This window comes from Vidua macroura, chromosome Z (genome assembly GCF_024509145.1).
Source record: "Vidua macroura isolate BioBank_ID:100142 chromosome Z, ASM2450914v1, whole genome shotgun sequence".
Classification (NCBI taxonomy): Eukaryota; Metazoa; Chordata; class Aves; order Passeriformes; family Viduidae; genus Vidua; species Vidua macroura.
Genome location: NC_071611.1, coordinates 70,311,575 through 70,327,064, shown reverse-complemented (window position 1 = coordinate 70,327,064; position 15,490 = coordinate 70,311,575). Strand labels below are relative to the sequence as shown.

Here is a 15,490-nt window from a genome sequence, read left to right as displayed (position 1 = left end):
TGGCAGAGGAAGAGGTGGTATTGTGACACTCCTCTTAATAGCATCTGGTGACACATACTTGGAACACCCTTCTATTCTCCTTAACTTTTAGTTTTTCTTCCTAATGTACCTTCATAATTATTTCCTATTTCATTTTTATCTCTGATAAATTTGCTAGTTTTCCAGGATCTGAAGCATGGTGGCCACTCAAAAAACACTGATGAATTTTGGCTGACCAAATATGCAGAGGAAAAAGTGTAAATGCATTTCTCCTGGATAAGATCTCAAGTTATGTTTGCTCTGTAAAAAGCAATGGTATGATAGGATTTTTTCAGTGCACTTGTACTGAGCAGAAAACAGACAAGAGAAGGCATTAAATCTTGTGTTTTCTGAGAATATGATGTGTGAAAAAGTTCCAGAAAATACTTCATGGAGTGTAATGTAAAAAAGATAGCTAAACATCAACTACAGCAATGCCATATCTAAGAGAAAGAGAATCTATATCAATTACAACGACAAAAAAGAGGAAAAAATCATCAGCAATATTAATCTATACTTTTTCAGGTTTAAAAAACTAATTCACCTGCAAAATTAGGGTTATTGAGGAAGTTTAGTTTCACAGAGGTTGTCACACTAAGCTCTACATTTGAAATCAGCATCTCTATATGTGCACCAAAGTTATTATAATAGACTAATTTTCCAATACATTCAGAACTCACAAAAATATCTATGCAGTGACAAAAGGATTTTGCAGGTTTTTACTCCAGGAAGAGCAAAGGTAAGTTTCAATAAGCTCTTGTTCCATCATAAATTTCCTCAGTTAATTATTGTATCTCGTGATTCTAAAAAAATCACGTGAATTAGAGCACACACATTTAACTGTAGCCTTTTGCTGTAATCTTACATACAAAATTAAAAGGACTGTACAGGGAGTACTACAAAGGTTTATTTCAATACCAGCACCTGAACCAAAAAAATTAAAATATTACTGCATAGGGAAGCTAATGATGCCTGCACCGTATAAAGTGTGGAATCCCCAACTTTCCCTCACTTCCTGTGCACTGAAATCAAGACAAATTCTAACTTCAGAATAGGCAAGAAAATGAACTACATAAGAGTAACCACCATGTAAATGAAGAACACTTACAAAAAAAAAGTAACCACCCTTTGGTGCTTACAAACCAGAAAGGAGGGCTGAAAGTCCTCAATATCTGTTCTCAGATATCATCACTTTGCACGTACTCTGTAATGATGCAAGAATGATCTTTTAGGAAAGACGTCATAGTATTTTTAAGGGGAGACTCCTTACAGTGAAATCAAGTTTACATAATCCTGTTCATCCTCCTACCCATACCATTAACTATGCATCTGATTGTGGCTCTTCCACAATCACTTTCAAGACAGTTGGGCAGTTTAAACAAAATTTGTTGCTGGTGTAATTTCATAATAATGACTACCAGAGAGGAAACAACAAACTTGGTATAGTCTATTAGCTGAAGGAAACATCATGAGCTCAAATATAAACACTGCAGTCAATCTGTAAGAATTTGTAAGAAGATGGTGTCTTATTGGTAGGCTTAAGTAAGCACTTACAACTACTGTCTGCATCATTTGGATAGACTTTTTTCAACTGTTATCCCCTGATATATAAGTAATTAATCACAACTTCTTATTTCCAACTATTCTTATAAATTAATTAGAATACTACACATAAAAATTTTGTAAGTTAGAAATATTTAAGAATACATCTTACAGGGCTTTAATCATTTCTTCTTGCATCTTCTGTAGTGAATCAAGTAAGAGAGGAAGTGTAGTATCGTAATATTGGTGCTGATGTAATTGTGCCCCTTTCAGTGCCAACACATATTGGTTATGCAACATATGAAGTTTCATAGTGGCTTTTTCACACCGATCTTTGGCTTTCTCTGTCTCCTTTCCTGCAAGAAAACAAAACAAAAATGCACATGGTGATTTAAAAAGTATACAGGCCTACAGATAACACACCTGCTAAATTTATGTCAGTTTGCCCCTTTTTTCTACAGTCATTTTTAAGGTATTTCTATGAGGAAGGTAAAATCCAAACACTTCCAATTAATTAGTATGATCAAATGTCTAGGTTTTCTAATTGATAAACTTTGTAAGAAAAAGGTTATTTTCTTTGAGCAGAAACATAATAATTCCTTATCTAAAAGTATATAAAAACCACAAGTATAAAAATAATACAACTATCAACAAGAAAGACATCTCAGATGCATTACTATCTCAAAGCTTTTATTTGCAAAATCATATTTTTAGAAGAGAAAGAGATGTCCTCCTACACTAGATTCACTAAAAATATATTATTATTTTTTTGTATTCAAGCATTTTTATTGCTACCTATAATCCTAATAAACCAATTATGCAGTCAGTCTACATACAGCAGCTGAACCCTCACACTGTTACTCCTGCTCAAAATGGGCAGCTTCTTTCCTACACTCAATATTTCCCTATCGCATTGGTATCTTGATCAGGATTGGCTCTACAGCCTCAGCCTTGCACCACTGAGACCAAAAGTCCTGAAGTTCAAGCTGACAGGACCAGTTGAGAGTTGAATTGCAGAGGTACAAGGTACTTCATGAGGTCACATATTCCATTCTTTGCCACAGTAACTGCACAGCTATCTGGGGTATGCTATCTACACTTTTCCCACCACAAATCCAAAACGCAGCCCCGCAACAGCTGCTGTGAAGAAAATCAACTTTATTTCAGCCATAACCAGAACAGACACATAAGCTTTTAATGACATCCTTGCTGTCTTCTTGATATTTACAAAGTACGTCATTACTTTTTCAGGAACTAAGATAATTTTAAATTAATCTCATATCTGCAAATATCAAGTGCATAGTCACAAGTATCTGCACAGATAAACATATGCTACCTAAAGCAATCTCATTCAGGCCACTGCATTTCTTATAAACTTAAAATAATTTATGTAAGTAAGAACATGTCTACTACCCATCATAAAGCAGTAGAGAAAAAAGAAAATGTAAGCGTTCCTAGCTAAGTGGCAAAACAGCTGCTTGAAAGCAGACCTTGAAGAGCTATATCATATAAGGAACACACAAAGGACTGTGAACTCAAATAAATCAAAACAGAGCAACATTAAAGGCATACTAAAAAAAAAAAGTTGAGGGAAAACCAGTAACAAATCCTCTTTCATACACATTGGAGTCAGCAACCTTGTCAGAAAAAGGAAACGACAGTCACCAGATAAAAGGAGATGGTACAAGAAAGGATTTTTTTTTCCTTCTGTGATCACTACCTCAGACCTTCAGAGATTTCCAGGATGAAATATTACTTCATGAAAAAGTCAATGAATCTCTTTTTTCTAAGCTGTCAGAAAAGAGGTTGTTGAGAATAAATGAAATGAGAACAAATTATGAGTACTGGATGGTGCTTAGCTTTGAAACTTCAAAGGTACTTGAGATAGTTTTAGCTAAAATATTATTATTAGTTTATACAGGAGGAAGTAGGCCCTCAATGGAGAGTACCAAGAATATCAGCTGGACTCCAATAGATGAGGTGATGAAGACAATGATGATGAAGATGCTGTCTGAAAGTAGCAAACAGGGAAAACAAATGTGAAGAAGCAGAAAAAAAACTGTCATAGTTTGACACTGGCCAAATCCGAGCACCCATGAAAGCTGCTTGCCCACTCTCCCCTGCCACAGTTGGGCAGAGAGAAAATAATTTAATGAAGGACTGATGAATTGAAATAAGAATGGGAAGAAAACACTCCAAGGGCAAAACAGGCTCAACTTAAAGGCACAAGGTGAATTTATTACTAACAAAATCAGGGGAAGATAATGAGAAGTCAAATAAACCATTAAAAACACCTTTTTCCTCTCCAACCCCTACCTCCTTCCCACTGACAGTGCAGGGAGACAGGGTGTGGGGATTTTGGTCAGTTCATCACCTGAGGGGTTCTTCTGCTGCTCAGGGAGAGGAGTCCTTCCCCTGTGAGGCCGTGGGGTCCCTCCCATGGGAGACAGCTCTCCCTGAACTTCTCCAGTGTGGGTCCAGTCTCACAAACAGCAGCCAAACCCCACCTGCTGCAGCATGAACTACCCCATGGGCAGACAGCCGGCCCAAAACTGCTGTGGCATGGGTCTCTCTCTTTCAACGGGGTGCAGTCCTCCAAGGTCAGGCTGCTCCAGCCTGGAAGCAAGGGCCCTCTCTCCACTGGGTCTCCCACTGGATCACAGCCTCCTCCAGCCATCCACCCACTCCAGCATGGGCACCTCCTCCATGGGCTGCAGGTGGATCTCTGCATTCCCTGTGGACCCATGGGCTGCAGGGCACAGCTGCTTCAGCATGGTCTCACCACAGCCTGCAGAGGAATCTTGGCTCTGGTGCCTGGAGCAGCTCCTCCCTCTCCTTCTCCACTGACCTTGGTGTCTCCATGTTGTTTTCTCTCCTCCTTTTCTCTGGGTAGAAAAAACTGTGTCCCCTTTGTTTTGATTTTCCTCTTAAATATGTCATCACAGAGGTATTACCAAGCTCTCTCACTGGCCCAGCTTTCGCCAGCAGCATGTTCATCTTCAGAGCCATCAGGGATTGCCTCTGCTGGACATGGTGGAAGCTTTTGGCAGCTTCTCACAGAAGCCACCTCTGTGGTCCCCCACTACCAAAAACCAGGGCATGCAAAACCAACACAGAAACCTTGATAGGTACTGATTAAAACAACAGTAAATTATAGAGTGAATATTTAGAGAAGTGCACATGGGTAAAGAACTATTCTGGTTTAGTAATCCAAATGCACATAGAAATGAGATCTTGGGGTCAGTACAGCAAGATTAATGAAAATATAAATTCAGTGTTCAGCAGCTGCTGAACACAACGTTATTTAGCAGAGAAATTGACTGGGTTGTTATGCTACTGATTAAATCCACTTAAAAGTATGCAATTTGTTGACCTCAAGGAGGACATATCTGACATACAAAAGGTTCAGAAAAGGGCAATACCATCAGAAAGGTAGGAAACAAGACAAATACAGATAAAATTACTACAGTGAAGGGTCCTGAAGCACTAGGAGTCTGAGGACGAACATGTAAGAAGAGACACAGTTAACAGACCTGCACAACCTCTTTCAATGCAAAAACCATACATTATATGGCATTATATGGAAAGAGTAAAATCAAAGATCTTCTTCAATGAACACGCAACTAACCTATGTATTCTAAAAAAAGCTTACATGGTTTAAGAGTGAAGGGACAAGTGTATGCAAAAAAAAAAAAAAAAAAAAAAAAAAAAAAAAAAAAAAGAAAGAAAGAAAAAAATCCTGAAGAGCTACTAAGAACTAGGACAGCACTTCTGACTCAGGAACTCCCTAGGTAACAAATTACATGAAGACAAAGCACGTTTTTATCACTTTGTATTCTCCTATGGCTCTCTAGAAACTTGCTACTTCACACCACTGTCAGCTACATTTCAAACACAGATTAATAAAAATTAAAAGGATATTATGTCTTTCATTTAATTGAAAACAATCCAACTGCTGACCTGATTTTGCATATGGAAGGTATAGATTTCTTACACTACAATTTATCTGAGGTACTCTGTACAACAAAGACAAAACACATCTCCAGAGCTGTCACCAGAGAAGAATTTTTCAAGTAGGTATGAATTAAACAATCCACTTTAAAAATTTCTGCAGCACTGTTTTGGAAAGATAACATTCACAAGTCTATCTTAAACTTTAGCCAGACATAGCAGATTTTGTCTTTGGCAAACCATCTAAACTCATGTTTCATGAGGAGACCAATTTTTTTTTATTTTCCCCCCAAAAAAGCCCACGCTATTTATTTCTAAATGAAATGTAGACTATTTATAAGGGGAAAAATAATCCAACACATCAGAATAATATCCCAGAAGTTAAATACCCCCAAATATGCATGTCTGACACCAGCACAACAATGTAACAGGATGGTGTAAAATCCTATTTTCACATCAGCCTTTGGAACTAAATTTCTCCTGTATATCTTGTATGTATATAATGTATATACATTATTCCTGACCAGAAAACCTCAACTCGTTTCAGAGTATCATACAGAAGTATCATATGGACTTTTTTCTAAATACAGAAAGCTACAGAGTCAATCTGGTCATCTTCAGTGTAAAACATAAAGACCATAAGGTCTTTCTGGAGAAGGAAAGGTATGTGGAGCATGGGGAAATACTGGAAGGTAACTGAAGAAAATTTGGAAGGGAAGGGAACAGGTCATGTACAGGTCATGTACAGTTACAGAATGAAGACTGGATGAAAAAGGAGAGGACAAAGCTGTTGGAAGTCAAGGCTGAAATGTTTTGCTTGCCAGTCCATAGTGAGACACATCTTTCAGGGAAGCCAGAAGACCCAGGCAAAGTTTCTTGGGGTATTCTGTGTTTGACTATTCCTACTCAAGCATGCCCTAGATCAAATAATCTAAAATCATCTCCATATGTTGTAGTTTAAGACCTAAGAGTTGTCTATGCATGTGTTTAAAATATATTCCTTATCAATTTTTCAGCTTATGAAGTATTAGCACATCTGAAATCATACCACGTACCATCAGTATGGGCTTGTGACCTGTGAACTGCAACAAACCACCTTCAACAGCTAAACTAAACTGAAAATTTACAGTAAAATTATCAAATCCACATAACTCGCAGTTTAGTAATACTATATCTCTTTCAGAAACCACATTAGCATCTAAACTATCTGATTTTCCCATCTGTTTTAAGGACTAAATACCTTTGCTACACATTACTTCTCAGCAGAACACCTCAACTAATTGTGACATAAATCAAATTATCATATTCACTCAACTTTAAAATAGAGCCTTGGATCTATACTTAATTCAGGGAACACAGTTACAGTATTATTTTCATATTGTAATTTATTTTTAAAGTAGCAAAATGCAGTGAAGCAGCATACACAGTTGTTCTACATATCAATTAGCGCACAGGAAAATATCCAATTTTTTTTATCTCTACAATGAATTTCATAAATAGATCTAATTATAATTCTGCTGCCATCAATTGTTGACAAAATGGTTTAATGTTAATAGAAACTGATGGGTATACAATATGTCACACCATAAACTGTACTGTGAAGCTTGCAAAATTCAATTATGAAAGTTTTATATTTACAAAGAAAAGGCTGGCTTTTTCACTCATGCTGGAGTCTAGTATTTCAATTTCTAATAGAAACTCATTTAAGATTTTACTGCATACAGTACAACACAGCCATCCGGGAAAAGAATGTTTTAGTCTATTTTCAATTAAAAGGCAGATTTGCTAATCCGAAGTTCTTGCACTCATAATTATTAGACTCTTGTCGCCTAATAATCACCTAGAATAGAAGAAAAAATAGTGGATGGGACAATAAACTGAGAAAAATTTCAGCTCATAATGTTTACTTCATCTTTCTGTAAATCACCATCAATGTACAGTGCAAATGCCTCAGGGAAGCTGACCTTAAGGAAATAAACACTGCAGATAGAGAAAATTTTCACACATATTTTGGCTTTAAAAGAAATAATTATGCCAATGAGCTCAGGTTTTTCCCCTCTTTCCCAGGTTTTCCAACTTCCAGTTAGACATTCAGCCATTCCGAAGTGATGACAAAGTATTCATAAAAGAGGCAAGAGAGATCATTATAAAGGCTTAGCTCACAACAGACAAACTAAATTTCTAGATTTATAGCTCCTGGTATTGAAACGTGACCTTTGGCTTCAGCACACAATAAATCCCATCCCATGTAGATATGAAGCAATGTATTGTAGCCAATGACACAATATTACACAAGGCTAGCTTCTGACAAATAATTTCATTTATTTTCAAAAGGAGCCAATGACACATTGTGTGTCACAATATATGGTTACATCCCTCCAACAGAAACACTGTGAGAAACCTTAAACATGCTAAAACTGTGGAAACAGACAAACAAAATGAAAAACAGAAGGACAAGGTGAGTAAACAAGTAACAAGAAGGAAGGAAGTCTTTATACATAAATAAAACTGTGGCTAACGATCCACAGAAACTGAGTACTAAAACATATGCCAGGAACATAACCATCTCTTGTAGTTCAGGGATTGCAAAAACCAAATCCATCCAAATTTCTGGGTATAGGCAAGCACAGGGAAGAGCAGCAGAGGCAAAGTCATGAGACATGTGGACAGCAATGACACTGCCAGGGGAAATCTGGACAGTACCAAAAGTGACTACAGAGCCCTAGGGGCAGACATGAAAAGTACAAGGGACCAGGCTGTGTCCTCCTTAATCCTGCCAGTGAAGTGAAAGGGTGCAAGGAGAACACTGACAATACAAGCTGGTAAGTAGCAGCAGAACCAGGGTCGGCCACAGGGGTCTGGATTCTACAACCATGGGATCCTTTTTGCAGACCACCATCTGCTTGTAAGATAGGAAGCCCCTTCCTAAGCACGGTAAAAGTATTTTTGTCCGTAAGATGACTGACCTGATTAGGAAGGCTGTAAACTAGGAACTACACAGGATGGAGAGGGTGACCAATAGTCCTGAAGAAGGAGACTGCTAAGGAAAGGGCACGGTAAGATGGGAAGGGATCAATCACAAAGAAAACAAAAGAGCAGGTGCAGGTGGGCAAGAAGGTCCCTGCAAAGCACCAGTGTGAGAAGTTCTACAAATCCTCTCCAGGACCTCAACATGCTGGGATGACATGCCTATGTATTACTGTATGCAGTGTGGGCAATGAGAGTGGTGAGTTGGGCGTCTGTGCGCAGCTGTAGGGGCAAGATATTGTCAGGATCACAGAGGCAGGACTGGAGCTATGCAATGGAGAGTTCAGATTCCTGGGGAAAAGCAGTCCAGGAAGTCAAGGAGAGGGAGTTGTACTTTACATGAGAGAGCAGCTGGAGTGCATGGAGCACTGCCTCAGGATGGATGAGGAGTGACAGAGAAGGAGCAACCTTAGGGTTTAGGACTATGGAGGGAACAGGCAAGGTCCCACAGAACCCTGAGCAGCTTGGCTCCAGAGTTGTTGCAATTTTCTGGATTAAAATCTCACTAAGTATCACAGTATTTGATTTCAGATTTTTTTTTACATGAAAAAGAGGGGAGAATCAGAGCTTTTGCTATTTTTTTTTTCCTAAGGAAGCAACAATCCTCTCCTGAGTAAGTATGCAAATCTTGAGCATATAATAATTTTCTTCTTCAGTTTGATTTAGAAACTGTTATTTTTGTAAATCCCACCACTAAACTATAAAGCTGTCAATGCATATAGTGATCTACAGCACACTTCCCATTGTTTATAACTGCAGTTTTTCAGTAATTTTCCAGAACTGCATTTATTTTTCCATCTACACATTTTTTTAGCATTTTCAACCACAAAGACAATTTCTGAGTATTTTGCTGTCTTTACATTTGTTTATCAATACCAAAACTCCAATACACTCTTCCTTATTTATTTCAACTTTGGAGATACACCTTTTCTAAAAAAGAACACTCCATTACATTATTTGCTTTCATTATGGTACTGAACACATTCTTTACACTCATGAATGAGATGGCCATGGCTTTCAAATAGCTCTTTTTCTATAAACATAATTCTTTAATACAATAAAATATTTTTACATTAGAGAATCATAAAACTTGACTCAGCTGCTCCGCAGACTTAAACTGGAGCAAATACTAGTGGGACATGATCTTTATCTCAATTGAATTTTAGTATGGACTAAGCACTTAAATTACAGCAAATAATTTAAAAGCCTAGATATGATGGGGGAAAAAACCCTACTTTTATATATCAAACCAATGTAATTATGTATATTTATGTTAACTGATTCCCAATACAGTACATTACACAACTTACAGTTAGTTCTTGAGAAAAAAAAATCATTGCACCCTGCTTTTGGAGGCAATCTTCTAACTTCTCCAGTTCTATTTCCTCATAGTTTGTTCAATTTCCCAGATTTTCATTTTGCAATAAGAAAGACACAGGTTGTAGAAATCGCTCTGTAATTGATTACTCTGTATTACCCACTTAATTTGGGTCAGGAAGGTCCTGAAATCAGTTATCTCCTTAAATTCCATATTTCATACTATAATGCTAGAAACATCTAAATATCATAGGTGATTATGAAAATTACTTCCTCATACAATAGTTCTTACTGATGCCAAAAAAAACCACCAGTGACATGACTTTTGAATCATTTGGACACCCATAATGAGCCCAGCTTCACTTCCCTTGGAGTGAAGAATATTCCAGTTGGAAGGGACCTAAAAGAATCATGAAATTAAGTTGCCTTATCAACTCAGGGCTAGCAAAAAACTAAAGCATGTTTTGGAGGACATTGCCCAAATGCCTGCTAAACACTGACAGGCTTAGGGCATTACCCACCTCTGTGGGAAGCCTGTTCCAATGTTCAAACACTCTCTCAATGAATAAGTGTTTCCTAACATCAAGTCTGAACATCCCCTGCACAGCTGTGAGCCCTTCCCATGTGTCCTGTCACTGGATCCCAGGGAGAAGAGATCCCCTCTCCTCTTCCCCTCCCCAGGAAGCTGCAGACAGCAGTGAGGTCACTCCTCAGCCTTCTTTTCTCCAAAATGGACAAACCCCAACTCCTCAGCAGCCCATCACAGGACAGCCCTTCCACCAGTTCCACTGCCCTCCTCTGGGTGCACCCCAGTGCCTTCACATCCCTCCTGAAGTGTGAGGCCCAGAACTACTCTCAGCGCTCCAGGTGAGGCCTCACCAACACTAAATACAGAAGACAATCCCCTCTGGTTGATTCTCTGGTTGTTCTGTGTTTGATGCACCCCAGGTGACACCTGTCACCTGCTGACAATGCAGAGCCTGCCATTTACCAGCATCCCAGGACCCCTTCTGCAGGGCTGCTCTCCAGCCACTCCACCCCCAATTTAGACTTTTAAGTATTCCTATCTACAAAGTAATTTTTATGCAAACTAAACTGGGACAATTTTTATGCTGCCACTAAACTAGGACAGCTTTAACTGTTAGTGTGCTCTGGAAGCACACTCAGAAATTTAGTGGGTGACCAGCCTTATCATCACTTTGCCAATCAAGAGATTCAAACACAGTCATCTCAATTAACACAGGTTTTACAAGACCAAAATCACAAAGACAGACAGAAACAAGATAGCATCTTTATCTTCAATCTCAAAGGTCCTTTCCTTTTTATGTCTTGCAAGATTGTTACATTAATGTGTTTCTTCAACAAATAAAATCACTTATTCCTTTCCCCTCTCAACCAGTTTCTGAGAAGAAGATAGGTTTCTCCCAGTTATTATTTAACAAATTACTGATTGAAAAGAATGAATAGTTTAATAAAGGGGAAAAAAACCCCAAAACTATTTGTGTATAATTAGAGTTCGAATTTACAGAATACCACATCTAAACTTCTGAGTTAAGAATTAGTTCACCAAAGTTACCAGCCTAATCTTAAGTAAAATAGCATAAAAACAGCAAAAATGAATGTTCTATCTTTTGAACTGCTGTCAGATACTGTCAGGGCAAGCTATTAAGCACCTCTAGCCAGTTCTCTGTCCTGTGCCTGCTGGTCTGTGAGGAGAGCACATCCTGCATGTCTGTGTGTAGAGGAAACAGTATGTCCAAGCCAGTCTCACACTCCATAAGAAGTCACTAAAATCTCTTTTCACTCCCTTGGGTTTCCTGCTCTAGAAGCTTTATTTTGCACAGAAGAAACAACCCTACCCCTTCCAAGGAAAAGCACTGGTATTATATATGTGTTGAAACACTTGCAGTAGAGCATTAATTTTAAATCTATGCAGGATGCTGGCCTCTGTGAGCAAGACAGACCAGTTCAGCCAGTGTTACTTGTTTTGTCTTAACAATATGAGAGTTTCAATCAAAACTAAGCTTAAAAAAAAAACTTACTAGGAGTTTCTCTCATTGCAGCAACAACTACAGGCAACATATGCCACCAGTTGTACAATAACAATTTTAAAGGCATCTCACAATGCACCAGTCACCTAGTAAGTATTTTCTGACCACTTGGCTATTACAGAGAATAGTAGGACAATAATTTGATTTAATGAAAGCTTTTTTAACAGCTCCCTTATTTATCATAGATGTGATCTTATGCTGCTGTGAAGCTTCAGTATGTACCACATACATACTGATAAAGTCACATCAGTTCTGAAGTATTAAATCACCTGAGTTGGAGGGAAAACATTCTTACAGCAGAAGCAATGTGGTATAATGTGGTAGGTGTATACTTAATATTTCCAAGCTCCTCTAAATCACAATGTTGTCAGGGAACACAAGCCTAGAGGAACCTGGTGAAGTACTTTTTATGCTGCTGTAGCAGCATAAAATGAAATTATGATATTAAATACTTCGAATCCATGTATTTTCCTTTACTGTTTATTTCAGATCCACTGTGTCACATAAGAGCACTGCAAAATATTTTCTACATTCAATCAGTAATGAACCAGGAATAAGACTACAATAAACATCTGTAATTAATGAATTTACACAAATACTGTAATTTTTTCCAATGAGTATGTTGTATTAAAATTCAGTATGAACCTCCCAAAGCTACACTGGCTCTGTTCCAACTTGCAATTTTTACTGATATATGAGCAACTCTTTCACACTTCAACATCTAACGCCAAAATTAGCTAAAACAGATGCTAAATTTTATTGAAGCATTTCAACTTTTTAAAAACCTGTCATGAACTGAGTATATTATTGTTGTTTCATGTTACCATTATTTCCTTATTTATATAGAAGTAAGTAATGCTTAATAAAAAGATGTAAGGATGAAAATATTTGAAACCCCCACAGACACACTGAACTATACTTAGAGATGCACAATCCTGCAGAAACAAAAATAATTGTGCAAACAGCAAACTTAAGTGGAAGCAGTTACTGGTCCAACCAAATGAGATTCAAAATGTAATGAAATATCACACTTGATACTTACAGTTGTCCTACAGTCCCCATTTTATATTCTTAATACATTATTCATTAAATTATTTCAGAGGATTTATGACTTCTTAAGTGAAACCATGTTTTTTCCATCTGGCACAAATTTTGGCTTGATGTGTTTTTCTACAGCAGCAACATCACATTCTAATCACCTTGTTACTCAGCATCACTGATTAGCACAGCCCTGTAAATTCAGACTTGTATACACTCTGAGACTGTTACTTTGGACTGCTGTTGTTAAATGTTTACTCTGGTTTTTGTCAGTATCACACACCCAGTATGTTTCGCAGGGCTGTCCATTTCATTATAAAAAAATAACATTTTTTTGCTCTTGTCTTATCTTTTGCTCCAAAGAACCCTGCATGTTCTATGACTCCAATGCCCCAGTTCTGCAAAGGAACATGCTCTGCATTCCCACTACACATACTTGGTGGAGTTTTTTTAACAAAGCTTTCTAATCCAGAAGAGACTATTGCATCCATCTGTCCACAGAGTCCCAAAAACTGAAGCATGCATGCCTCATTAAATAGGCACTGGACTAGTTCAGCTTGCTGACTTCATCCTCTCTCTGCCTGTTATCTCTTACCATACATTCAAAAACATAAGAATGAATGTCTGGGAAAAAAAGGGCAGTAACCTATCATGCAAATGACTAACATCAACCAGACTACCTGACACCTGGAGCCTCCATGCACAAGAAAAACCAACCAGACTGCATTTGTGATTCCTATGGTAATCACTGGTCCAGAAAGGAGCACCTATGCATGACTTGGGCAAGGGCTAGAACAAACAAAATAAATCAGTCGTTTCTGATTAAGCCATCAGGCAGACACTGGTGGCCATAACAAGGCAGTGCAACCCAGCCCAAGGTGGAAGTGACAGCCAAGTCTCAGTGGTGCTCCCTCTGCAACACAACTGTCCCACTGCTTCCCTTGGTGCACAAGCAGAAGCAGTGCTTGCAGAGGGTTCCCCAGAACAGCTTCTGGGACACAATCTCACTTTCATCTTCCTCCAGATCTGGATAGCACAAAGTCTTCCATAATGAAGCTCCTGCATTCCTTCAGAAACCAGCTCCCTTTTCTCCACTAAAAAACTATCAAAAAATTCCCACCACATACTTTACCCATTGCACAAACACTAACAAAACCTGTAACTAACTAATATCATTATTCAGTCCTTAACACCTACTGATCTTTCCAATGGTCCTCCTAGTGTTTTCACCAAAAAAATGAAAACACCTGTAACCCTGCATTAGGGTGTCATTGATTCCAAGTGACTCCCCATTTCACTGCTGCAAAGCAGCACATACAGAAATTCAAGTTTACCTGGGACTACTTCCTGATTCCAGACAACCATAACATCACTTTCCATTGTACAAACTTTGCCAGCCTTTACCCTTATCAGTTAATATCCTCTACCATGTGTGTTTAGGCCAGAGCTTAATATCACTTTTAATAACTCAACTAGAAAACTGGGAAGCACTTCTCTTCACAAGCTGAAGAAATCAATTTTAGCAGCTCTAATAGCAGCTCTAATAAACCTACTCTCTCACCAGAAAGCAGCTTTGCTATTCTAAAACAAAGCAGAAAAAGTTACTAAATTTCAAAATCACTACTCTTGCAAAACAGAGCCGCTTGTCAGACCACTTTGTGTGATCTTCATTCTTTTCCTGGGGACCAGCTTGTACAGGTGCTAGACGAATTTACACGCAACCCCCAGGGCAAAGCTAAAATTCTATGTCCTAAGAGGCAGTTTTCCCGTTTGGCTCCAGAGAGGCAAGGCCAGTCACTGCCTTACAGACTTGGACAGTCCTTACAGAGGGACAGACTCTGTTTAAAACAACATTTAACATAAATGAACCTGGAAGGGCTATTTTAACACATTACTTGCAAGAGCTGGTGTCAAAAGATTTTGATTTTTTTTGTTTAACAAAATGGCTTTCAGCTTATTTTCCATACTTGGTTATGCCCTCCCACTGTTCTGGTAAGCATTGTTTCTTCTCTTGTTTTCAGTAATTCTTGAAATCCTGAAAAACTGAAATAGTTTGTACATTAACAAAAGTAATGTATCTTAATAGCACATAATCTGAATAAGCTTAGCTTACTGAATAAAGAATACCCTGGAATAACGAAGCATTGTAATTTTAAGACTTCCCTAACTTTTCACTTCACCAGCAAACCAGTTTGAGAACTTAAAAGCTCAGAAATACAACAAATTAGAAAAATTCAAGTGGCTCAGCTGCCCTGCAGCTGATAAACAATTGTAGTAGCTCATCAAATGCACAAGTATTTGTAAACAGGAACAGGGCCTGGGATGCAGCAGGAGAGAAGCAATTTTGCAACTTTTGGGAGAAAAGCATTTTCATGGGCATCAGTGTTTATCAAAGCAAGATTTTAGCAGAATCGAAATTAAGTATCAATTATAATAAGACTAACATTAGATAAAAGTTTGAAAGAGATGGTCAAAGAAAACCACAGGAGATAATTGTCTTAAAAACAATTTATATTTGCTGTCTATCTGAAAAAATATTAATTCAG

General features: G+C 38.0%; 1 protein-coding gene across 5 annotated transcripts in view; it reads right to left on the bottom strand.

Annotated features, from left to right (window-relative positions):
* FER (FER tyrosine kinase) overlaps nt 1-15,490 on the bottom strand; it is a 163,509-nt gene that overhangs the window by 117,801 nt on the left and 30,218 nt on the right. For all 5 annotated transcript variants that reach the window (XM_054002674.1, XM_054002671.1, XM_054002675.1 and 2 more), the window contains exon 5: nt 1,733-1,916. In XM_054002674.1, the coding sequence (XP_053858649.1) occupies nt 1,733-1,916 (184 nt within the window). The remainder of the gene's footprint in view (nt 1-1,732; nt 1,917-15,490) is intronic.